Raw genomic sequence first — 24,946 nt, 5'->3', positions numbered from 1 at the left:
AATTTTAGCTCCACCGTTTATCCATAGATTTTAATGAGCAATACCTTAAACGACGCTTATTTAATGCTTCTATCTAAAACTAAAAATGCATGGCAAGAATTATTATTTTTTCGACTTTTCCCGAGTTTTTAAAGTAAAAATTTTGGGAAAAATACCGCAAAAAAATGATGAACTTTGAGTTTTAAAGCTGAATATCTGCCAGGCGTTAAGCTGCACATACAAAGTGTCAGGATATGATTTATAGTTGCACTAAACACCTTTTCAGAACTGCAAAGTTCTATGCAACAAGATATAAGATACTAAAGTTATGTGAAAAATAGAAGCACTACCTCTGAAAAAAACCAAGAAAAAAATACCAGATTTTAAAAATTCCTATAAAAAAAATGACATTATAAAAAAAATAATAAAGTACTACAAAAATTTTTAAATCCCAAAATCTATCAGAAAAAGTCCTTTTGGTTCACAGCGTAAATCAAAATTTCAATTTTGTCGAGTAGTGTAATTAGAATACATAGCATTAAGTTAATGCCACCGAGCATAATTGTTTGTTGTACTATGTTTTGTTATTGTCTATCGCTCTGTTATCTCTCTCGCCCTAAGGCTTGCGCTCTCGCTGAGCATTTGGCTGCTGCTGCAGTTTCTGAGCGCAGATCGAAGTAGTGCAGCTCCGACCACAAACAGAATTAAAACGTACAACATATATAGAAAGCCAATTTATCGTTTTTATATATATTTGCGTCAAGGTGATATACTTCGATATCATCCTCTAAACATTTTGGTGAATCCGACGTGATCGGAGCCTGTACCACGGTCTATAACATTCAAATTGCCTATATCGTTCAGGAAATTGATTATTCGCGATCCAGCTGTTTGTGCACAATTCGGTGCCAAACACACAAATACAAAGCAGTGATTGCTACATCGTGCAACTACCAGCAGTTGGCTGTAGTTTGGTGAAAAGTTCGCGTTTAAAAAGCCTATATACATTTCTATATATATATATATATGGACATCGGTCTCATAACTGAGTGCAAGCACCCCGCCCTGAAACGGTTTTTGTTGCGCGTGTGTTAGTAGTTCAAGCGCAGTGCAAAGCCCTGAGAAGCTAAGTGTTCAGAGTGAGGATGGCGCTGGCGGGGTAACAGCTCTGTGGGCATTCCAGCCACACCACTGTTAGCAATCCAGCTACGCAAGCTGTTGCCCCCGCTCTCGCTCTCACGCTTATGTTCGTTTTTCCCCCCGGAGACGCGCTTTCGCGCGCATACTCACCACGTTTGCGCTCCCGCCCACGCTCACGCTCCCGTTCTCGCCGCCGACAGCCCTCGGCAGCTTGAGCGCCACCGATCTATTCAATGCGCTTCTTCACCCACAAGCAAACGGCCGGCTTTGCACGCGAAACATAAATACATATATATAACCTAAGCACCAGAATAAACCCCGAAATATACATTGAAGAATTTGGATTTGCCTATCATATTTATCTGTGGGAAACATCTGTGGAACTTCGAACGCCTCTACGCTCCAACACTAAGGCAAAAGAATAACTAAAATCGAACCGTTGGTTTTTCGTCGCTTGATCTTCAGCTGACCCGCGCATACAGGATGTTATATTTTGCAATTGAAAACTTAAGTAGTGCCTCTGATTTGTGTGTGAACTTCTTGTGACGCTAAAATGGCAGAAAACCATGATATTGGTCATGCTTTGCCTGCTGGCCCTAGTGAGGTTGATTTTTACAGAGCAAAGGCGAAGTCGATCCAGTGCCAACTCGTGGCTATGAACACATTTATTACCGATGACTCTATAATTCAGTTTGACGAGGCTGATCTACGTGCGCGAATAAAGCATAATGAAACAATGTACGCTGATTTTAACATTGCACAGACCAGCTTAGAAATGCTCGATCTGATGGTGCTCGACGGCGACGCGCGGTCCTATTTTACGGCGGTTTATTTGGAGATGATTGCGAGTTGGGCAAGGCAAACTCAACGGCCATGCCTCATCATTTTTCCGGAGATGCTCCGTTCAACACTTCATCACCGAGGTCAAGGCTGCCGCATCTGGTATTGACGCGCTTCAGTGGAGACTACGCAGACTGGCCAGATTTCTTCTCGATGTTTTCAACTGTGGTGGACAATGAGCAGGAGCTAAGTAATTTGGAAAAATTCCAGTATCTACGTGCTAGCCTAGACGGGGTAGCACTAGAAACCATACGTTCCCTCGAAATATCCGATGAGAACTGTGCCAAAGCTTTACAATTACTTACTAATCGTTTCGACAACAAGCTCCTTCATTTCCAGGCACACGTAACGGCGATATTTGGGCTACATGGTGTTGAGATGAGATCTGCCAAGACCCGGGAAAAATGGGAAAAGGACTTACCGATCAACAAGCTGTCAAATTGGAGCACCACGCTGAATGCCTGTTTTGTGACGGAAAGGACCACATCCTAACTAAATGCAGCATTTTTTTGAATTTGGCACCTACCTTGCCGTACAAGGAAGCAAAGAAAATGCATCTCTGCCTCAATTGTTTCCGCAAGGTTCATGGGTTGCAGCAGTGCAAGTCTGGAAATTGTAAGCAATGTCAAATTAAGCATCATACATTGCTCCATATGTCGCAAAACCCGTTTGCATCCTCACCAACCACGGTAGGGGAAAGCGTGCCTCAAAATCAAACATCCGCATTAATTTCATGCTCGACCTCCTTACCTCACCCTTTAACTATTGCCAGTATCCCAAACAATTACGTGTTGCTAGCTACAGCCATCGTTTTGGTTAGGAATCGAGCTGGAACGCTGGTGCCCTGTCGAATGATTCTTGATTCTGCATCTCAGCTCAATTTCATAACGTCCCGTCCAGCTGGCCATCTACAACTAAATCATTGTCATTCGCCCATTTCGATATCTGGCATTGGAAAATCGTCGCTCAGCTCTAATAAGGCAGTGGAAGTTGTTATGCAGTCTCAGGATGGTGGATACAAGTCTTCTTTCACGGCAGTTGTTACTAAGGTCATCACTGACTATCAGCCGCATTGCGACATTAATGCTGCTGGCTGGGATCTGCCTAAGAATATAAGCTTGGCTGACCCTTTATTCTATAGATCTCAGCAAATCGATATGCTCATGGGGGCGGGTCTATTTTTCGATTTGATCTGCGTTGGACAGATACAGTTGGCTGAAAGGTTGCCGTCGCTCCAGAACACCAAACTTGGTTGGATCGTCTCTGGAGGTCTGGCCAACTACATCACCAATCGCTGCGCTCTGGCTGCGGCAGCTCGACCGCACATACTAAAGGAAGAAGAGGATTCTCTGTCTGAAGTTGTGAAGCGCGGCTGGAAAATGGTCAATATTCTGTTCGGCTCTTGGCTTCTGCTGGTTTTGAGGCCCTTGGCGACTCATTCTGTCTCGCTCTTCGTCGATTCAAAGGTCTTGAGACAAAGTTGCTAAGAAATCCGTCACTAAAGGCTCAGTATAGCGCGTTCCTTCAGGAATATCTAGACTTAGGGCACATGTCTTTGGCCTCCAACACACAGAAATTGGCACAGTTTTTCTTGCCGCATCATTGCGTTCAAAAACTCGACAGCAGCTGCACGAAGCTTCGTGTTGTCTTCGATGGATCCGCAAAGACCACATCAGGGCGTTCGATCAATGACTTGTTGATGGCGGGTCCAACCATTCAGCCAAAAATATTCAACACACTGGTTCGGTTCAGGTTCTTGAAGATTGCACTTTGTGGAGACATCTGCAAGATGTATCGCTGTGTACGGATATCGAACCCGGATGAATATTTGCAATGCATCCTTTGGCGAGAAGCGCCTACTGATGAAATCAAGGTGTACAAGCTGGAGACCGTGACGTATGGAATGTGCCATGCACCAGCTATCGTACGACGAGGAGGTATCATTTCCTATAGGAGCTCAAGTTGTAAGAAGGGATTTCTACGTGGACGATCTCATGTCTGGTGGTGACACAATTTAAGAGGTGAATGTGATATGGCGACAAGTAAAGGATCTCCTGCATAGAGGACACTTTCCCATACGCAAATGGTGCTCCAATGAGCCTATGGTGCTTGATGAGGAGCCGGAGGAAGACAGGGAGAAGCTTCTCAAGTTTCATGATGGAACGGACATATATTGCCAGATATATACATAACATACATAATTCCATACCATAAAAATACCACTCCCCGTAGAAAAATACCGCGCTCCATACACTACATCAGGGGTCGGCACACAGACTCACACATTTTTTTGGTGCGTTTGTGTGTGAAAACAACAGACACGAAGTCAAATACGTTACTTATTTCTCTGCCGCTGCGAAAGCCGAAGAATTGTGCAAAGGGCACACGAATGCTTCTCTGCCGCTGAGGCAAGCGGGCAGAATATGAAGCCGTTTGTGCATAGGCCGAAGCATGTTTCTCATCCGCGACGTCAGCAGAGCAGAATTTTCTCTGCTGGTACGTCATCAGGCAGAATAACGAAACCACACGAAGTCTTTACGCTGTACGTGTGCCGACTGCGCTGCCCGAAATTTTTTCCTATGCACAGTGCATACGACGCTGCCGACCTCTGCACTACATACATACTCCGCGCAAGTGCCAATTTTAATATAAAATTCGCGATTCCGTACAATTCGTGCACTCCAGCCACTTTTCACGATCGCTACCCCAACTCCAACATCCTCCACGGCGCACTTATAGTAATTATTTGGCAATTTCCACTGCCAATTGGCAAATTGGTGTTTCGGTCCTTTGTTGTTGTTTTTTTTTGTTTCGTGCATCAGAGGTGGCGCAATCCAAAAATATCGGTATCGTAACCGAGTCTTGCGTTCGACCAAAAATAAATTAATAAAAAATAAAAAAAAGACAATTTCCAAACAAACACACCGACACTACAAGAAATAAATTAAACGATCCACGAGTTCTTATTTAAACCGTTTCGTCATCCTTTTACCGATATTTTCTGTTTTCCTTCGGTATTTCTCCCGATAGTTCTCCAGCGCCCACTCCGCAGTCATATTCTTGACTGTAGCTTCCGGTAACGCTTACGGCGACTAGGTTTATCTGCACTTTGTCGATCCAAACCGACATAAAGAGCAAACTATCGCCCATTCCAATCAACTATCGAAGAGATAATTGCCATTCCGTCCGCCGTCCATCCGCAAATAACCCAGTTCTGAACACGACTGCGTCAAAGAGGTAAACGGAGGAGCCCGCACTAACAACATTTGCAAAATATTGGCCAAATCAGTGTGACCGGTCCTCTCCTCGGCTCAGCGAAATATAGGTCACTCATTGTTTGAGAAATTTCACTTCACGGCGATCTCAAACAATCCGAGTCGACCCGACTATTGTTTTCCAACAAGCTCGAGGCCTCTTTCCTGACAGCCTTCCATAAGTGGGTTATATTTGTTTCCCTTCCAAATCCGATTTTCTGTGCGTGTGTGAGTTCGGAATATGCCAACAGGTCACAAGGACGGCAACCAGCTTTTGCCTGTGACCTCTTTCAACTGGCTACGCACCTCGTCCGCCTCCGGAACTACGCTGACTCAGAGAATCAAGGCACCCCTCACTCCGAGAGCAGCCAGTAGCAGCCCTGCGGCAAGGACCAAATCGGTTCTGTTCCCGTCTACTGTCACTCTTAAGGTTCCAGCTGTGACCAAACAAGATCCGAAGGGCTCCTTCGTTAGCAGCCCCGTCAGCTCTCGCCACTGCATCACAATGGCTCAATCCGCCACCTCAGTCGCTCGGACCAGATTGGTCGCCGCTATTGGCCGACTGTCGCACCTGGCAGAGCGCATCACCGCCGCCCCATCCGGCTCTCTGTCCGAGGTCCGTCGTGGCCAAATCCTCAGCATGTGGACGGACGTCGAGGCCGAATATAAGGCCTGCTCCGCGGTGATGACTGACGAGGAGCCAAATATCCAAGCGGACATCCGTGACACATACGGTGAATGCTATGGGGTATTTGAGCAGTGCCTCAGTGACCTCAATGCCCAACTGGCCACATCCACAGTTCTTCCTCCTTCACAGCCAGTCCAACAGGGCGGCTGTCGACTGCCTCCCGTCAATATTGAGGCATTCTCAGGGGACTACGTCCGCTGGCCCACATTCCGGGATCTGTTCACTGCGGTCGTGATCAACAATCCTAGATTGTCTCTGGTAGAGAGGTTGACACTTCCACTTCCCAAGGCGCTCCGAATCCGGCACCCGCCAAAGGCAGTCAGAATCCACCATCCTCCCAAAGCCAGTCCAATCCGTTGCGTTCCCAAGGCAGTCCTGTTCCAAGGACAGCGCACTCGTTCCAAAGCAACGTGAATCCGAGCAAGAGCGCTTGTGATCTCTGTTCCAAGGAGAATCACCCGATCCGATTATGTCCGCGCTTTCTCAACATGTCCGCCCATGCACGTTCTAGTTGCATTAAGACAAAACAGCTGTGCCTAAATTGCTTCGCAAGAGGCCATCAGCTTCGCGACTGCTCAAGCTCCCACAATTGCAACACTTGTGGAGGACGACACCACACGCTTCTGCATCGTGGCAATCCAGCTTCCAGCGAGTCACATTCCACATCCGTACCCAATTCGACAGCTTGGCCAGACGTCAATCGACCAGTACCTTCAGCAGAAAATTCAAGTTCTTCCGAACCTCATCCTAACGATCAGACGTATTTCGCCTCCGGCACGCCTCTAGGCACGGCAATTATTAATATTTGGCACCTTGGGAAAAACTCTGATCGACTCGGGCTCCGAGGCAACGTTCATTACGGAACGCCTTTTCAACACAATTAAATTGCCATTCCAACGTATTCAGACACAGATCTCCAGCCTCAATCAGACAGTGTCCGCTCAGTCCGATAAGCTCTGTCAGTTTTCCATTCACTCCCCAACGAGACCGGGCTTACAATTAAACGCCACAGCCTTTGTTATCCCGGAATTGGCAAAGAATCTTCCGTTGCATCCTTTCTCGCCAAGTTTATTAAAAGATTTGCCGAGTCTTCCACTGGCGGATCCTACATTCTTCGAGAGCTCACCAATCGATGTCCTGCCTGGAGCCGATATCCTACCATCGGTATTGTCAAGCGGGTTGCAGCCCAACATATGTGGCTCTCTTCTCGGCCAAGAAACCATTTTTGGTTGGGTGCTTACTAGTCCCGTGTCCAATACGGAGAGCCATCAAATTGCATCCTTTTCTTGTCGAATTTGCAGAGTAGCTTCCAATGTCCCAAATGTGCCCGTCATCCGTTCAAAGCTCACTTCTAATGCTTCTTCAACTTTTTCATTTGGCCCTAGCCTTCCACATACAGACATTGCTGCCCGATCCCGTTTCGACAGCACCGTGGAGAGCAGACGTTCCCGAGGTACTAAGTCCTACCAATGCCGAGTCTGCTCAGAAATCCATCCTCTACAGAAATGCCGCCGCTTTCTCCGCCTGGATTCCGAAAGGAGGCTCCAAGCTGTCCTCCACTTCAGCTATTGCACCAATTGCCTGTCCCACCGACACTCCGGCCAGGATTGCCGAAGCGGTATTCGGTGTAACGTGTGTAACCGGAGCCACCACACGTTACTCCACCTTCCCGAGTCTCGGCGCCTATCTGGCTCCTCTGCGACACCGCAGCCTTTATCTTCAGCGTACAGCGCCGATGTGCGCCCTCGTCTTCCTGCGAGCCGCCCCGGCATAGGAATCCCGGATTCATCAGCAACCTCCTTGCTTCCAAATCGGAGCATATAGAGTTTTTGCAATCCTGCAAGGGGGGGGGAGAATGTTCAGAGTGAGGACGGCGCTGGCGGGGTAACAGCTCTGTGGGCATTCCAGCCACACCACTGTTAGCAATCCAGCTACGCAAGCTGTTGCCCTCGCTCTCGCTCTCACGCTTATGAGCGTTTTTCCCCCCGGAGACGCGCTTTCGCGCGCATACTCACCACGCTTTCGCTCCCGCCCACGCTCACGCTCCCGTTCTCGCCGCCGACAGCCCTCGGCAGCTTGAGCGCCACCGATCTATTCAATGCGCTTCTTCACCCACAAGCAAACGGTCGGCTTTGCACGCGAAACATAAATACATATATATAACCTAAGCACCAGAATAAACCCCGAAATATACATTGAAGAATTTGGATTTGCCTATCATATTTATCTGTGGGAAACATCAGTGGAACTTCGAACGCCTCTACGCTCCAACACTAAGGCAAAAGAATAACTAAAATCGAACCGTTGGTTTTTCGTCGCTTGATCTTCAGCTGACCCGCGCATACAGGGTGTTATATTTTGCAATTGAAAACTTAAGTAGTGCCTCTGATTTGTGTGTGAACTTCTTGTGACGCTAATAAAATGGCAGAAAACCATGATATTGGTCATGCTTTGCCTGCTGGCCCTAGTGAGGTTGATTTTTACAGAGCAAAGGCGAAGTCGATCCAGTGCCAACTCGTGGCTATGAACACATTTATTACCGATGACTCTATAATTCAGTTTGACGAGGCTGATCTACGTGCGCGAATAAAGCATAATGAAACAATGTACGCTGATTTTAACATTGCACAGACCAGCTTAGAAAGGCTCGATCTGATGGTGCTCGACGGCGACGCGCGGTCCGATTTTACGGCGGTTTATTTGGAGATGATTGCGAGTTGGGCAAGGCAAACTCAACGGCCATGCCTCATCATTTTTCCGGAGATGCTCCGTTCAACACTTCATCACGGAGGTCAAGGCTGCTGCATCTGGTATTGACGCGCTTCAGTGGAGACTACGCAGACTGGCCAGATTTCTTTGGGCTACATGGTGTTGAGATGGGATCTGCCAAGACCCGGGAAAAATGGGAAAAGGACTTACCGATCAACAAGCTGTCAAATTGGAGCACCACGCTGAATGCCTGTTTTGTGACGGAAAGGACCACATCCTAACTAAATGCAGCATTTTTTTTTAATTTGGCACCTACCTTGCCGTACAAGGAAGCAAAGAAAATGCATCTCTGCCTCAATTGTTTCCGCAAGGTTCATGGGTTGCAGCAGTGCAAGTCTGGAAATTGTAAGCAATGTCAAATTAAGAATCATACATTGCTCCATATGTCGCAAAACCCGTTTGCATCCTCACCAACCACGGTAGGGGAAAGCGTGCCTCAAAATCAAACATCCGCATTAATTTCATGCTCGACATCCTTACCTCACCCTTTAACTATTGCCAGTATCCCAAACAATTACGTGTTGCTAGCTACAGCCATCGTTTTGGTTAGGAATCGAGCTGGAACGCTGGTGCCCTGTCGAACGATTCTTGATTCTGCATCTCAGCTCAATTTCATAACGTCCCGTCCAGCTGGCCATCTACAACTAAATCATCGTCATTCGCCCATTTCGATATCTGAAATTGGAAAATCGTCGCTCAGCTTTAATAAGGCAGTGGAAGTTGTTATGCAGTCTCAGGATGGTGGATACAAGTCTTCTTTCACGGCGGTTGTTACTAAGGTCATCACTGACTATCAGCCGCATTGCGACATTAATGCTGCTGGCTGGGATCTGCCTAAGAATATAAGCTTGGCTGACCCTTTATTCTATAGATCTCAGCAAATCGATATGCTCATGGGGGCGGGTCTATTTTTCGATTTGATCTGCATTGGACAGATACAGTTGGCTGAAAGGTTGCCGTCGCTCCAGAACACCAAACTTGGTTGGATCGTCTCTGGAGGTCTGGCCAACTACATCACCAATCGCTGCGCTCTGGCTGCGGCAGCTCGACCGCACATACTAAAGGAAGAAGAGGATTCTCTGTCTGAAGTTGTGAAGCGTTTTTGGGAGCTTGAAAACTGTTACTCATCTGAGGCAGTTCCATCAAGTGAGGATACACTCTGCGAGCGATTGTTCAAGGAAAACTGTGCTCGGCTGGAAAATGGTCAATGGTTCTGTTCGGCTCTTGGCTTCTGCTGGTTTTGAGGCCCTTGGCGACTCATTCTGTCTCGCTCTTCGTCGATTCAAAGGTCTTGAGACAAAGTTGCTAAGAAATCCGTCACTAAAGGCTCAGTATAGCGCGTTCCTTCAGGAATATCTAGACTTAGGGCACATGTCTTTGGCCTCCAACACACAGAAATTGGCACAGTTTTTCTTGCCGCATCATTGCGTTCAAAAACTCGACAGCAGCTGCACGAAGCTTCGTGTTGTCTTCGATGGATCCGCAAAGACCACATCAGGGCGTTCGATCAATGACTTGTTGATGGCGGATCCAACCATTCAGCCAAAAATATTCAACACACTGGTTCGGTTCAGGTTCTTGAAGATTGCACTTTGTGGAGAAATCTGCAAGATGTATCGCTGTGTACGGATATCGAACCCGGATGAATATTTGCAATGCATCCTTTGGCGAGAAGCGCCTACTGATGAAATCAAGGTGTACAAGCTGGAGACCGTGACGTATGGAACAAAGCCCGCCGCTTTTTTGGCAATTCGTGCCATGCACCAGCTATCGTACGACGAGGAGATATCATTTCCTATAGGAGCTCAAGTTGTAAGAAGGGATTTCTACGTGGACGATCTCATGTCTGGTGGTGACACAATTTAAGAGGTGAATGTGATATGGCGACAAGTAAAGGATCTCCTGCATAGAGGACACTTTCCCATACGCAAATGGTGCTCCAATGAGCCTATGGTGCTTGATGAGGAGCCGGAGGAAGACAGGGAGAAGCTTCTCAAGTTTCATGATGGAACGGACATAGCGAAGGCGTTGGGGCTTGTATGGGATCCTACTTCAGATAGCCTGTTGTTCAATTTTTCGCAAATAATGCCAGACGGCCCACCCACCAAACGCTCTGTCCTGTCTAAAGCCAAAATATTCTTACAGAGCTTATGGAAGGAGGAGCTAGGATGGGATGATGCACTGTCTGAACCTTTGTCGACAGTGTGGTCAGACATGACATCTCAATTACGCATAATTCATAACTATAAATTCCCTCGTTTTGTCATGCTCCCGAACTCATCTCTCCAGTTGCACGCATTCTGGGACGCCAGCATAACCGCATATGGAGCTTGCGTTTACATAAGATCGGACAGCCAAGGACTTACCACATCCCGCTTACTCTGCTCGAAGTCCAAGGCAGCGCCTTTAAAGACGCTAACCATACCCAAGTTGGAACTGTCCGCCGCGTTGCGAATTCCACTGTTGGCATCACGTGCCGACGGATCTTAACCCGGCAGATATAGTGTCAAGAGGATGTTCTCCAAAAGAGCTTTTTGATTTGGAATTGTGGCTAAATGGACCACCGTACCTGTTATCGGACTCGTTAGGATTGCCTTCTCATGCTCAGACGGCTGAAGACCTACCAGAACGCAGACAGGAGGCATTGGTTGGAATAGTTGTAACGGACCTCTCATGTCAGCAAGTACACAAACTCGTTTGGCAAGCTCCAACGTGTCTTTGGATATATTTATCGTCTTATCTCCCTTCGAAGACAGGATATTGTTCGTTCAAGTTCCACGCTCACCGTACAGGAGCTGGACGGAGGCACGCGTTTGCTTATTAAAAGTATCCAGAAAGTTCATTTCGCTGAGGAGATCAACGCACTCATCGCCATTAAAGCACTTCCGGCCAGCCACCCGGCCACTTCCTACTTTCGTTGCATCCGCTGCTCGATGCTGATGGACTGCTTCGCGTGGACGGGAGGCTTCTAAAGTCGAACGTAGCATACGATGCAAAGCACCCTATATTGCTGCCGAAGTGTCATCCGATCACGAGGGTAATCATAACGTTCTATCACGAAAAATTTTTGCATGCTGAACCACAGGCTTTACTAGCCTCGCTTCGTCAGAAGTATTGGCCTGTTGGAGGTCGAAAATTGGTGGCAAGCGTCGTAAGCAAATGCGTCCGTTGCTTCCGGACAAAGCCAAAGTTGGCTGAGCACGTGATGGGAGATTTGCCAACTGATCGTGTCCAACCGAACCCCGCATTTCACACAACTGGAATTGATTTTTGTGGGCCGTTCTATCATAAGGCTGATGTCCGGAATAAGCCCCCATGCAAATGCTACATCTCCATATTTGTGAAAATGAAGGCACAAATTTACAAAAACTCGTATTGACCTTCTATCGTTACAAACGCAGTTTATTCTACCGAATCAGGGTGCATTGGTATTTGATGATATCCGCTAGACATGTCTAAACAAGTAAAATAATTAGCTCCACATAGTCTTGCAATCTGGTCATCGATGAGTGGCAAGGGGTATAATCGACCCAACCGATTTTCTTTTTTACAAGCAAAATAGGGCTATCGTACGGAGAACAGCTGGGTCTAATGATGTTACATTTTATTAACTCACTTATCTGTGACCGAACTGTTAGCTTTTCTTCAGGGCTGAGTCTATACGGTCGCCGCTGCACTGTTTTGCTTGAGTCTATTAATCGTAATTTCATTTCACCACATAGTCTTGCAATCTGGTCATCGATGAGCGGCAAGGGGTATTGTTTAAGTAATTTAATAAACTTATCTTTGTCATTATCAATCAGGTCATTATTAACATTAAATAGACTAACTGGCAATTCCTAAGCCGCACAAACATTACAAGATTTGGTTTTCAAGATTTCAAATTTATTAAACGAAAGTAAAGCGTGAAAACCATGCTTAAGAATTTCTCGTCCAATTAGAATATCATTCTGCAATTGTTTATCTTGTACGGAATGAAACAAAATTTCAGGGGCATTTTCATTAATTAAATCACTGCTTAAGATTTTCAATGTGCTGTATATACCAGCATCACCAATACCCTTTAACATTACAATGTTATTGATGTTATTGATACAATGTCAAAACAAATTGGAAAGATCGTACCTCGCTGTGTCATACTTTCTTTAGGCTCTGGCACAAAGCACTAATTGATGCTCTTCTGCTGAAATGCTCCTGATTTGGTAACGGTCGCCTCCTTGGAACATTTGTTAGCGAGATGTCCACGCTGGCCATACCGATAACAGGTCATGCCTCTCGGCGGCTTCGTTTCTCTCTTGAAGTTGTTTCCACTTCCATCCTGCAGTTGCTTAGTGCGACAGTTTTTTATTTTGTGGCCTGGCTTCTTACAAAAATTGCACAACAGGGTAGACTGCCTTAATCGCTTGCAATCGGGTTCCATGTGTTCCACTGTTTCAGCACTGCGTTTGTTTGTAAATGTAAGGGCCGTCCACTCCGACTGCAGCTTGCCTCAGGTAGTCACATTTGAAGTGAAAATAAGTCTCTGCAAGCGACTTTCGAACAGCAGACACAGCGATTTCTTCGATGTTCATGTTTTTCCACTTCGACATAAGAGAAGTTACCAGGCGGCTTGCGTACACTGTATGGCATTCGCCAGCAGATGGACGGCTGTTAACAGGATTTAGCAATATGGCGGCCAACGACTGTTCGGTCTCATACCGCTACTTGAAAAGTTCCTTGAACTGGTTCCACTCAATTCCAGCATAACACACTTTGGTTAACCACTGCAAAGCACTGCACTCCATGCAATTGCTCAGTGCCATAGTGAGCCCACTTCCCATTAGCGGATTCTCCGATAAAATAATGTCAGCGGTCACACACCATTGGGAGGTGTCAGCGCCCTCTCCGTCAGGGTTAAACGTACAGATGACCGTGCGAAAAACAGGGAAATTCAAGATTAATCCCTTAGACTTTCAAAGATTGGCCTTGGGATTTATTGATTGTAATCGCAAAAGCCAATCGAACGGGGAACTGAATCCTTTTAAATTGTAATGGAACAATCGGAATTCGTGGGACTAGGACTACCTCTCCCTTGAATTTTCCCTTGATGATCGTCGCTTGAATCACATTGTTCATCAGTTTTTTCACGGACAACCGCGAACCATTGCACAATTTCCAGTCATCCCGAAATCTATTGCTGCCGCTGAACTTAATGCATGTTGGCTGCGTTTCCTTCAGTAGCGATGGCGTCACCTCAAGTGGATGTACTTTTCTGATCGTAACTTCGCCGGACTAAAACGAATGAAATTGAGCTACTCCGTTTCGACCTTTACGTAAATGTCGACGCAGTACTGTTGAAACAACTAGCGATATCAACAGATGATTGTCAACCTCTTGCCGAATAATCAATCGACACGCATAAAAATTCATTCAGTTGACCTTATTCGTTTCTTCTCCTGAAAAGTAATGAATTTAAACAAACTTGCCGTTGGATTGAGCATCTTTATATTCATTCATGATAGCCAGCCTCTCCACGAAAGTACGTCAATGGATATTTAAGTGAATCATATGAACGATGAGTCTCGTCACTAATTTTGGATGAACCATAACCAAAGGGAAGCTGCAGTGGATCAGTGGTTTGTCAACTCGAAACGTAACTCTTCCCAATTTCCGTCATCTTTTTTTTTAATGGCAGCAAGGCTGATAACGATTGTGATATTGATAATCTTTTCGCTTCATTTGTTCAACTCTGCTACTCAGTTCCCTCTAATAACCATCCCTCTATTCTGGCTTCTTCTAACATACTTTGTCCCAATCAATCTTATCCTTTCCACATGAATAGTTCTAACTGTATCTATCCCCCCTTCGTCGACTATAATGGCGTCTTAATTAATTTAAAGTCATGTAAATTTTCGTTTTCTACCGGCCCCGATAGTGGTTCCTAGTGCTGTCCTTAACCTTTGTGCAGATTCTCTCTGTGTGCCCCTCCTTAAACTGTTTAACCTATCTCTCGAGCTCGGCAATTTTCCCACTGTCTGGAAAGAGTCATATATTATTCCCATTCATAAAAAGGGGTCTAAATCGGATATTTCTAATTACCGTGGGATCTCCAATTTATCTGCCATTACCAAACTCTTCGAAAAAATAATTACTTCCCAGCTCCAACATTTTTGTTGTTCCTTATTCTCTGAATCGCAGATTTGTAAAACGTCGATCTATTTCGTCTAACCTCCTGGAATTCTCCACTTTCGTGCATGAGGGTTTCGCTAAGCAGTCTCCAACTGACGTAGTCTATACTGACTTTAGTAAAGCCTTTGATTCAGTAAATCATAATCTGCTTATTCATAAATTATCTCTCCTAGGGTTTCCGCCTAAACTACTTTTCTGGCTTAATGCATACCTTTGTAATCGATCTCAGCGTGTCTGTTTTAATAACTCTCTTTCTAAGCCTGTTTCTGTATCGTCAGGGGTATCTCAAGTTAGCCATCTTGGCCCTCTGTTGTTTAATTTGTTCATCAATGATCTTCCCCAAGTCTTAACTCATTCCCGAGTACTTATGTATGCGGACGATGTGAAGTTATGTTTCTCTTATAGCGACCTTATGTCCCCGTTATGTCTCCAATCTGATCTTGACGCCCTCAACAACTGGTGCTTAAGCCTAGTACTCAGATCGAAAAACTGTTTGCTAGCAAACAGATGTCATATATTTTTCGAGCGACCAGTGGTGTGACCAGAGGTGTGCACTGCATTCCGAACGGTTACACTGCTCAGACCGCTGCTTGGTTTTGTTTAAAGTTAACAAAATGCACTTCTTCGGCTGGGGCCGCTCTTCCCAGGCATATCCTGGGCTCCCAAATATTTTATTGGCAAGGTAATGTGTCTGACTATCAGCAGCAGCAGATGGCGACGCCTCCAGTGCCGATCACCGTGAAGACAAACTGTTTTGAAAGCAATATTTGTTTTATATTTATGAAAATTAATAAAAATATAATATTATAATATCCATAAAATTGTCCTTTATATTATGCTGCATTAATTAGATTCTATTTGTCTTCATTATTAAAATATTTCATTTGGTTTTTTGTTCTCTAATTGCAATGTTTGCTTCGTGTTTGCTGGCAAAAGATATCAAACTGATATCTTTTTCGAGGTTGGTCGAAACATACCAAAAAAACAAGCAAATACTTCTGATACTTTTCCAGTATATACCGACCTTTTTGTTTTTCGATCTGAGTACTGCCTTCCGTACAGAGCCTAGAAAACAGTTTTTGCCGTAAAAAATTTCTTATCGGTTTCATACGAATATCAATCCTGATTCTGTTCGCGAGGTGTTTTTTTCGATCTGAGTACTAGGCTTTAATAAACATTCTTCCCCTTAACATTTCCAAATGTAACGTCATGACATTCCATCGCAGCAAGCCTTCATCTTCAACGCTGTCTTTCTAAATACTCTGACCATGAATCTTTCCGTAGCCTTTGCCGTAACTACAATACCTTCTTCCATCTGTTTTCCTTCGACACTAGTTCTATTAAGGTAAAATCTTTGTTAAGAAATAACTTAAATTAATGAATCTTAACTTAATAGGCTATAGGCGATGTCCTGACCACAACTTGCAGTGAGCTGGACCATAGCGGCTATTGAGCCAATAAATTATTCCAATGGATCAGGATAATATCCATAGTCTGATAACACTACTCGACAAAATTGAACTTTTGACTTAAGCCTAGTACTCAGACGCGCTAAATTTTCCGTCGACCGAAATCAGGGATGATATTCGTATGAAACCGATAAGAAATTTTTTACGGCAAAAACTGTTTTCTAGGCTCTGTACGGAAGGCAGTACTCAGATAGAAAAACAAAAAGGTCGGTATATACTGGAAAAGTATCAGAAGTATTTGCTTGTTTTTTTGGTATGTTTCGACCAACCTCGAAAAAGATATCAGTTTGATATCTTTTGCCAGCAAACACGAAGCAAACATTGCAATTAGAGAACAAAAAACCAAATGAAATATTTTAATAATGAAGACAAATAGAATCTAATTAATGCAGCATAATATAAAGGACAATTTTATGGATATTATAATATTATATTTTTATTAATTTTCATAAATACAAAAACAAATATTGCTTTCAAAACAGTTTGTCTTCACGGTGATCGGCACTGGAGGCGTCGCCATCTGCTGCTGCTGATAGTCAGACACATTACCTTGCCAATAAAATATTTGGGAGCCCAGGATATGCCTGGGGAAGAGCGGCCCCAGCCGAAGAAGTGCATTTTGTTAACTTTAAACAAAACCAAGCAGCGGTCTGAGCAGTGTAACCGTTCGGAATGCAGTGCACACCTCTGGTCACACCACTGGTCGCTCGAAAAATATATGACATCTGTTTGCTAGCAAACAGTTTTTCGATCTGAGTACTAGGCTTAAGCACCAGTTGTTGAGGGCGTCAAGATCAGATTGGAGACATAACGGGGACATGGGGTCGCTATAAGAGAAACATAACTTCACATCGTCCGCATACATAAGTACTCGGGAATGAGTTAAGACTTGGGGAAGATCATTGATGAACAAATTAAACAACAGAGGGCCAAGATGGCTAACTTGAGATACCCCTGACGATACAGAAACAGGCTTAGAAAGAGAGTTATTAAAACAGACACGCTGAGATCGATTACAAAGGTATGCATTAAGCCAGAAAAGTAGTTTAGGCGGAAACCCTAGGAGAGATAATTTATGAATAAGCAGATTATGATTTACTGAATCAAAGGCTTTACTAAAGTCAGTATAGACTACGTCAGTTGGAGACTGCTTAGCGAAACCCTCATGCACGAAAGTGGAGAATTCCAGGAGGTTAGACGAAATAGATCGACGTTTTACAAATCTGCGATTGAGATAATAAGGAACAACAAAAATGTTGGAGCTGGGAAGTAATTATTTTTTCGAAGAGTTTGGTAATGGCAGATAAATTGGAGATCCCACGGTAATTAGAAATATCCGATTTAGACCCCTTTTTATGAATGGGAATAATATATGACTCTTTCCAGACAGTGGGAAAATTGCCGAGCTCGAGAGATAGGTTAAACAGTTTAAGGAGGGGCACACAGAGAGAATCTGCACAAAGGTTAAGGACAGCACTAGGAACCACTATCGGGGCCGGTAGAAAACGAAAATTTACATGACTTTAAATTAATTAAGACGCCATTATAGTCGACGAAGGGGGGATAGATACAGTTAGAACTATTCATGTGGAAAGGATAAGATTGATTGGGACAAAGTATGTTAGAAGAAGCCAGAATAGAGGGATGGTTATTAGAGGGAACTGAGTAGCAGAGTTGAACAAATGAAGCGAAAAGATTATCAATATCACAATCGTTATCAGCCTTGCTGCCATTAAAAAAAAAGATGACGGAAATTGGGAAGAGTTACGTTTCGAGTTGACAAACCACTGATCCACTGCAGCTTCCCTTTGGTTATGGTTCATCCAAAATTAGTGACGAGACTCATCGTTCATATGATTCACTTAAATATCCATTGACGTACTTTCGTGGAGAGGCTGGCTATCATGAATGAATATAAAGATGCTCAATCCAACGGCAAGTTTGTTTAAATTCATTACTTTTCAGGAGAAGAAACGAATAAGGTCAACTGAATGAATTTTTATGCGTGTCGATTGATTATTCGGCAAGAGGTTGACAATCATCTGTTGATATCGCTAGTTGTTTCAACAGTACTGCGTCGACATTTACGTAAAGGTCGAAACGGAGTAGCTCAATTTCATTCGTTTTAGTCCGGCGAAGTTACGATCAGAAAAGTACATCCACTTGAGGTGACGCCATCGCTACTGAAGGAAACGCAGCCAACATGCATTAAGTTCAGCGGCAGCAATAGATTTCGGGATGACTGGAAATTGTGCAATGGTTCGCGGTTGTCCGTGAAAAAACTGATGAACAATGTGATTCAAGCGACGATCATCAAGGGAAAATTCAAGGGAAGAGGTAGTCCTAGTCCCACGAATTCCGATTATTCCATTACAATTTAAAAGGATTCAGTTCCCCGTTCGATTGGCTTTTGCGATTACAATCAATAAATCCCAAGGCCAATCTTTGAAAGTCTAAGGGATTAATCTTGAATTTCCCTGTTTTTCGCACGGTCATCTGTACGTTTAACCCTGACGGAGAGGGCGCTGACACCTCCCAATGGTGTGTGACCGCTGACATTATTTTATCGGAGAATCCGCTAATGGGAAGTGGGCTCACTATGGCACTGAGCAATTGCATGGAGTGCAGTGCTTTGCAGTGGTTAACCAAAGTGTGTTATGCTGGAATTGAGTGGAACCAGTTCAAGGAACTTTTCAAGTAGCGGTATGAGACCGAACAGTCGTTGGCCGCCATATTGCTAAATCCTGTTAACAGCCGTCCATCTGCTGGCGAATGCCATACAGTGTACGCAAGCCGCCTGGTAACTTCTCTTATGTCGAAGTGGAAAAACATGAACATCGAAGAAATCGCTGTGTCTGCTGTTCGAAAGTCGCTTGCAGAGACTTATTTTCACTTCAAATGTGACTACCCGAGGCAAGCTGCAGTCGGAGTGGACGGCCCTTACATTTACAAACAAACGCAGTGCTGAAACAGTGGAACACATGGAACCCGATTGCAAGCGATTAAGGCAGTCTACCCTGTTGTGCAATTTTTGTAAGAAGCCAGGCCACAAAATAAAAAACTGTCGCACTAAGCAACTGCAGGATGGAAGTGGAAACAACTTCAAGAGGGAAACGAAGCCGCCGAGAGGACGTGACCTGTTATCGGTATGGCCAGCGTGGACATCTCGCTAACAAATGTTCCAAGGAGGCGACCGTTACCAAATCAGGAGCATTTCAGCAGAAGAGCATCAATTAGTGCTTTGTGCCAGAGCCTAAAGAAAGTATGACACAGCGAGGTACGATCTTTCCAATTTGTTTTGACATTGTATCAATAACATCAATAACATTGTAATGTTAAAGGGTATTGGTGATGCTGGTATATACAGCACATTGAAAATCTTAAGCAGTGATTTAATTAATGAAAATGCCCCTGAAATTTTGTTTCATTCCGTACAAGATAAACAATTGCAGAATGATATTCTAATTGGACGAGAAATTCTTAAGCATGATTTTCACGCTTTACTTTCGTTTAATAAATTTGAAATCTTGAAAACCCAATCTTGTAATGTTTATGCGGCTTAGGAATTGCCAGTTAGTCTATTTAATGTTAATAATGACCTTATTGATAATGACAAAGATAAGTTGATTAAATTACTTAAACAATACCCCTTGCCGCTCATCGATGACCAGATTGCAAGACTATGTGGTGAAATGAAATTACGATTAATAGACTCAAGCAAAACAGTGCAGCGGCGACCGTATAGACTCAGCCCTGAAGAAAAGCTAACAGTTCGGTCACAGATAAGTGAGTTAATAAAATGTAACATCATTAGACCCAGCTGTTCTCCGTACGATAGCCCTATTTTGCTTGTAAAAAAGAAAATCGGTTGGGTCGATTATACCCCTTGCCACTCATCGATGACCAGATTGCAAGACTATGTGGAGCTAATTATTTTACTTGTTTAGACATGTCTAGCGGATATCATCAAATACCAATGCACCCTGATTCGGTAGAATAAACTGCGTTTGTAACGATAGAAGGTCAATACGAGTTTTTGTAAGTTTGTGCCTTGATTTTCACAAATTATGAAGCGACTCTATTCTCTTACATCAGTGAAGGAAAGCTTTTCTTGGAATGCAGAGCTTGAAAGGATTCGAAAGAATGTCAATACCATTCTGACAAATGAACCAGTTCTTGTAATATTCAACCCAGAATATCCGATTGAATTACATACAGTTGCGAGTTCCTGTGGCTATGGTGCTATGTATGTTGATGCATCGAATCAATGGCAATCCTCATGTAGTAGAATATTTTAGCAAAACCATTTCCTCCGCTAAGTCAAGATATCATTACCCTGGATTGGATACTTTGGCAGTTGTTGAAGCTGTTAAGCGTTTTCGTCACTGTTTAGAGGAGGATATCGAAGTATATCACCTTGACGCAAATATATATAAAAACGACAAATTGGCTTTCTATATACAGCTGTGGCATAAATAATAGCACCATGACACTCAATTTTCTGTATTGAAGGATTTTTCTTAAACAGTGGTATTAATGAACGGTTTAAGAACTAATATATATACTTTAGGATGTAATCTAATGTTTCCGAAAGTAATAGTTTGTATTGCAGACTTCAAACGAAAATTACACTACTCGACAAAATCGAACTTTTTTTTTCCTCAAGGATCCATACCGACTTTTTCTGATAGATATGGGGATTTAAAATTTTTCAAAGAATTATGGTTTTTTTTCTATGGCAGAACTTTTTTTTGAAGAATTTTTGAAAACTGGTATTTTTTTTTGAAGCTTTTTTCAGAGGTAGCGCTTGTTTTTTTCACATAGCTCTAGTATCTTACGTCTGGTTGTAAAGAACTTTGCTATTTTGAAAAGATAATTAAAACAGCTAGAAGTAAAGCCCAAACACTTTGTCATTACAGCTTACCGTCTGGGAAATATAAAGCATTGAAATGCAAAAATGATGATTTTTGTGCGGTATTTTTTACGAAATTTTGACTTTAAAACTGCCAGCTGCCAGTTGGGAACAAAGCAAACGAACAAGGGTTGTACATTTGGTACCTGATCGCGTTCCTTTGTTCCCAATGGGCAGTTGGGCTCGCAACCTTCCAAAAGGTATATTTTGTTCATTTTTTCCATATTTTAGGTTTGGTTAACGAATTTTAGCTCCAAAGTTTCTCCATAGATTTTAATGAGCGATACCTTAAACGACGCCAAATTAACGCACCTATACACAAAAAAATAGAGGACACAAGATATAATTTTTTTCGACTTTTCCTGAGTTTTTAAAATCAAAATTTCGTAAAAAATACCGCACAAAAATCATCATTTTTGCATTTCAATGCTTTATATTTCCCAGACGGTAAGCTGTAATCACAAAGTGTTTGGGCTTAACTTCTAGCTGTTTTAATTATCTTTTCAAAATAGCAAAGTTCTTTACAACCAGACGTAAGATACTAGAGCTATGTGAAAAAACAAGCGCTACCTCTAAAAAAGCTAAAAAAAAAAATACCAGACTCCAAAAATTCTTCAAAAAAAAGTTCTGCCATAGAAAAAAAAAAAATATCATCAAACCATTTCTAAGCCCCAAATCTTTAAGAAAAAGTTCGTTTTGTTCCTTGAGGAAAAATCGTGTTGACTAGTGTTATCAAAAAGAAAAGGAACTATTCAGGAATTTAGGCGGCAACAAAAATAGCACTGATTTCCAAAAATTAAAAAAAAATACAACTTTTAAAGAAGCTTTCCAAATTTTTCATTAAAGTAGGTTACTTTAGTTGTATTCAAAGGTTAATATTTTGTTGTAAAGCCTTTGGAAGCAACCACAGTGTCTCAGCGTCTTGTCATGAAAGTTCACCTCATTTTCGCATCTTTCCTGGGAGATATGGCTCCACCAATAATGCCTGATACCCCACGAATCAATATTGTTCTTTGGTTTCGTATTAGAAACATATTTTTTAGCTTTAGCGCAAAGATGTTTCATGGTGTTCATATCTGGCGACTAAGCAGGCCAATGCATTACATTAAATGCAATGATCTTGAACCACCTTCGAGCTTCCTTGCTGGTCTGTTTTGAATCATTGTCCTGATGGTAGGCACAAAACAACGGCATTTCCTATTCCATATAAGGCAGCATCGTTGTTTTCTAATATTTTAATATAGACATGTTGATCCATCATCTATTTGTGCCATGTATTGGACCACCTCAATAATACGAAAAGCATGCCCATGCAATGATACTTATCCCTGAGTGTTTAATGGTTTTATATATTAGCCAGGGGTTTTTATTCTGCATTAGGTGTCGTCATACATAAGATTGATAGCCTTTTCAACAAAAAAAAAAACAATTTGACTTTCTTCGGATCACATGATGTTTCTTTGGGACAACTCCAGTGCTATTTGCATAATGCACTCACTTTGCCCAATGGCTTTCTTTCTAAAGTGGATTTTTCCTCGGACTTTTGGCACTTAATTTATGTTCTTGTATGCAAGAAATAACTTTGCTCATCCTTGGCGATTTTTTAAGATCCTTTTTAGCTCTGTGGACGATTTATAAGGGTCCTTCTGGCTCTCATCTATCAGTAGTTTGACCGGAAATGGCGGTACCGCGGCTTTTATTCCGTGTGTTTTTTGTTGGTTGCATGTTTTAAAGCATTTTGATCTCAATGCTCAATGATCAACCAACAATTGGATTCACCTAAAGATAGGTGTCTCCTTCTGGAATAAAAGTTTTGATCCTCTTGCTTTTCTCTTACCTAAAGTGCTTTCTAAGGCCCAAAACTACTTTTATTTTGTTAAGTTCTTGCCACAATCTACTTAAGACACCGAATTTTAATTTAATTAAGATCATAATATATCAAAAAGCTCGGAAAAGTAAAAGTTTTTATAAAAAACCACTTTTAGTGCTATTTTTGTTGCCGTCCTATTTCGCTTCTTTTTTTGGAAAATGGTCTTTAGTAATAAGAACCGTTAGGAATTCGAGAGTAAGCACACTTCTATCAGAGAGGAGACTTGTAAACCTAATTGATATTATAGTCAAGGGCAAAATATGTTGGTTAGAGATCAGGCTTTGAAACAATAAAGACTGTGGTACCAAACAGTGCTATTATTTCTGCCGCAACTGTATGTTGTACGTTTTAATTCTGTTTGTGGTCGGAGCTGCACTACTTCCATCTGCGCTCAGAAACTGCAGCAGCAGCCCTTGTTGAAAAGCACACAAATATGGAGATGTAGCATTTGCATGGGGGCTTATTCCGGACATCAGCCTTATGATAGAACGGCCCACAAAAATCAATTCCAGTTGTGTGAAATGCGGGGTTCGGTTGGACACGATCAGTTGGCAAATCTCCCATCACGTGCTCAGCCAACTTTGGCTTTGCCCGGAAGCAACGGACGCATTTGCTTACGACGCTTGCCACCAATTTTCGACCTCCAACAGGCCAATACTTCTGACGAAGCGAGAAGCATGCAAGAATTTTTCGTGATAGAACGTTATGATTACCTTTGTGATCGGATGACACTTCGGCAGCAATATAGGGTGCTTTGCATCGTATGCTACGTTCGACTTTAGAAGCCTCCCGTCCACGCGAAGCAGTCCATCAGCATCGAGCAGCGGATGCAACGAAAGTAGGAAGTGGCCGGAAGTGGCTGGCCGGAAGTGCTTTAATGGCGATGAGTGCGTTGATCTCCTCAGCGAAATGAACTTTCTGGATACTTTTAATAAGCAAACGCGTGCCTCCGTCCAGCTCCTGTACGGTGAGCGTCGCACTTGAACGAATAATATCCTGGCTTCGAAGGGAGATAAAACGATTAATATATCGCTGTACTTGCTGTGACATGAGAGGTCCGTTACAACTGCTCCAACCAATGCCGTCTGTCTGCGTTCTGGTAGGTCTTCAGCCGTCTGAGCATGAGAAGGCCATCCTGACGAGTCCGATAACAGGTACGGTGGTCCATTTAGCCACAATTCCAAATCAAAAAGCTCTTTTGGAGAACATCCTCTTGACACTATATCTGCCGGGTTAAGATCCGTCGGCACGTGATGCCAACAGTGGAATTCGCAACGCGGCGGACAGTTCCAACTTGGGTATGGTTAGCGTCTTTAAAGGCGCTACCTTGGACTTCGAGCAGAGTAAGCGGGATGTGGTAAGTCCTTGGCTGTCCGATCTTATGTAAACGCAAGCTCCATATGCGGTTATGCTGGCGTCACAGAATGCGTGCAACTGGAGAGATGAGTTCGGGAGCATGACAAAACGAGGGAATTTATAGTTATGAATTATGCGTAATTGAGATGTCATGTCTGACCACACTGTCGACAAAGGTTCAGACAGTGCATCATCCCATCCTAGCTCCTCCTTCCATAAGCTCTGTAAGAATATTTTGGCTTTAGACAGGACAGAGCGTTTGGTGGGTGGGCCGTCTGGCATTATTTGCGAAAAATTGAACAACAGGCTATCTGAAGTAGGATCCCATACAAGCCCCAACGCCTTCGCTATGTCCGTTCCATCATGAAACTTGAGAAGCTTCTCCCTGTCTTCCTCCGGCTCCTCATCAAGCACCATAGGCTCATTGGAGCACCATTTGCGTATGGGAAAGTGTCCTCTATGCAGGAGATCCTTTACTTGTCGCCATATCACATTCACCTC

At 43.4% G+C, this 24,946-nt stretch overlaps 1 protein-coding gene across 1 annotated transcript; it reads left to right on the top strand.

Moving 5' to 3' along the window:
• Positions 1 to 8,951: 8,951 nt before the first annotated feature.
• LOC121405243 lies at positions 8,952 to 10,536 on the top strand. The gene is made up of 3 exons (XM_041595865.1): positions 8,952 to 9,015; positions 9,199 to 9,873; positions 9,959 to 10,536. The coding sequence occupies exons 1-3, from the start codon at positions 8,952 to 8,954 to the stop codon at positions 10,534 to 10,536; spliced, it is 1,317 nt and encodes a 438-aa protein (XP_041451799.1).
• The last annotated feature ends 14,410 nt before the right edge of the window (positions 10,537 to 24,946 follow it).

Source organism: Drosophila obscura, unplaced genomic scaffold, assembly GCF_018151105.1.
Source record: "Drosophila obscura isolate BZ-5 IFL unplaced genomic scaffold, ASM1815110v1 contig_87, whole genome shotgun sequence".
In the NCBI taxonomy this organism is placed as follows: domain Eukaryota; kingdom Metazoa; phylum Arthropoda; class Insecta; order Diptera; family Drosophilidae; genus Drosophila; species Drosophila obscura.
This window is presented reverse-complemented; position numbering and strand designations above follow the sequence as displayed.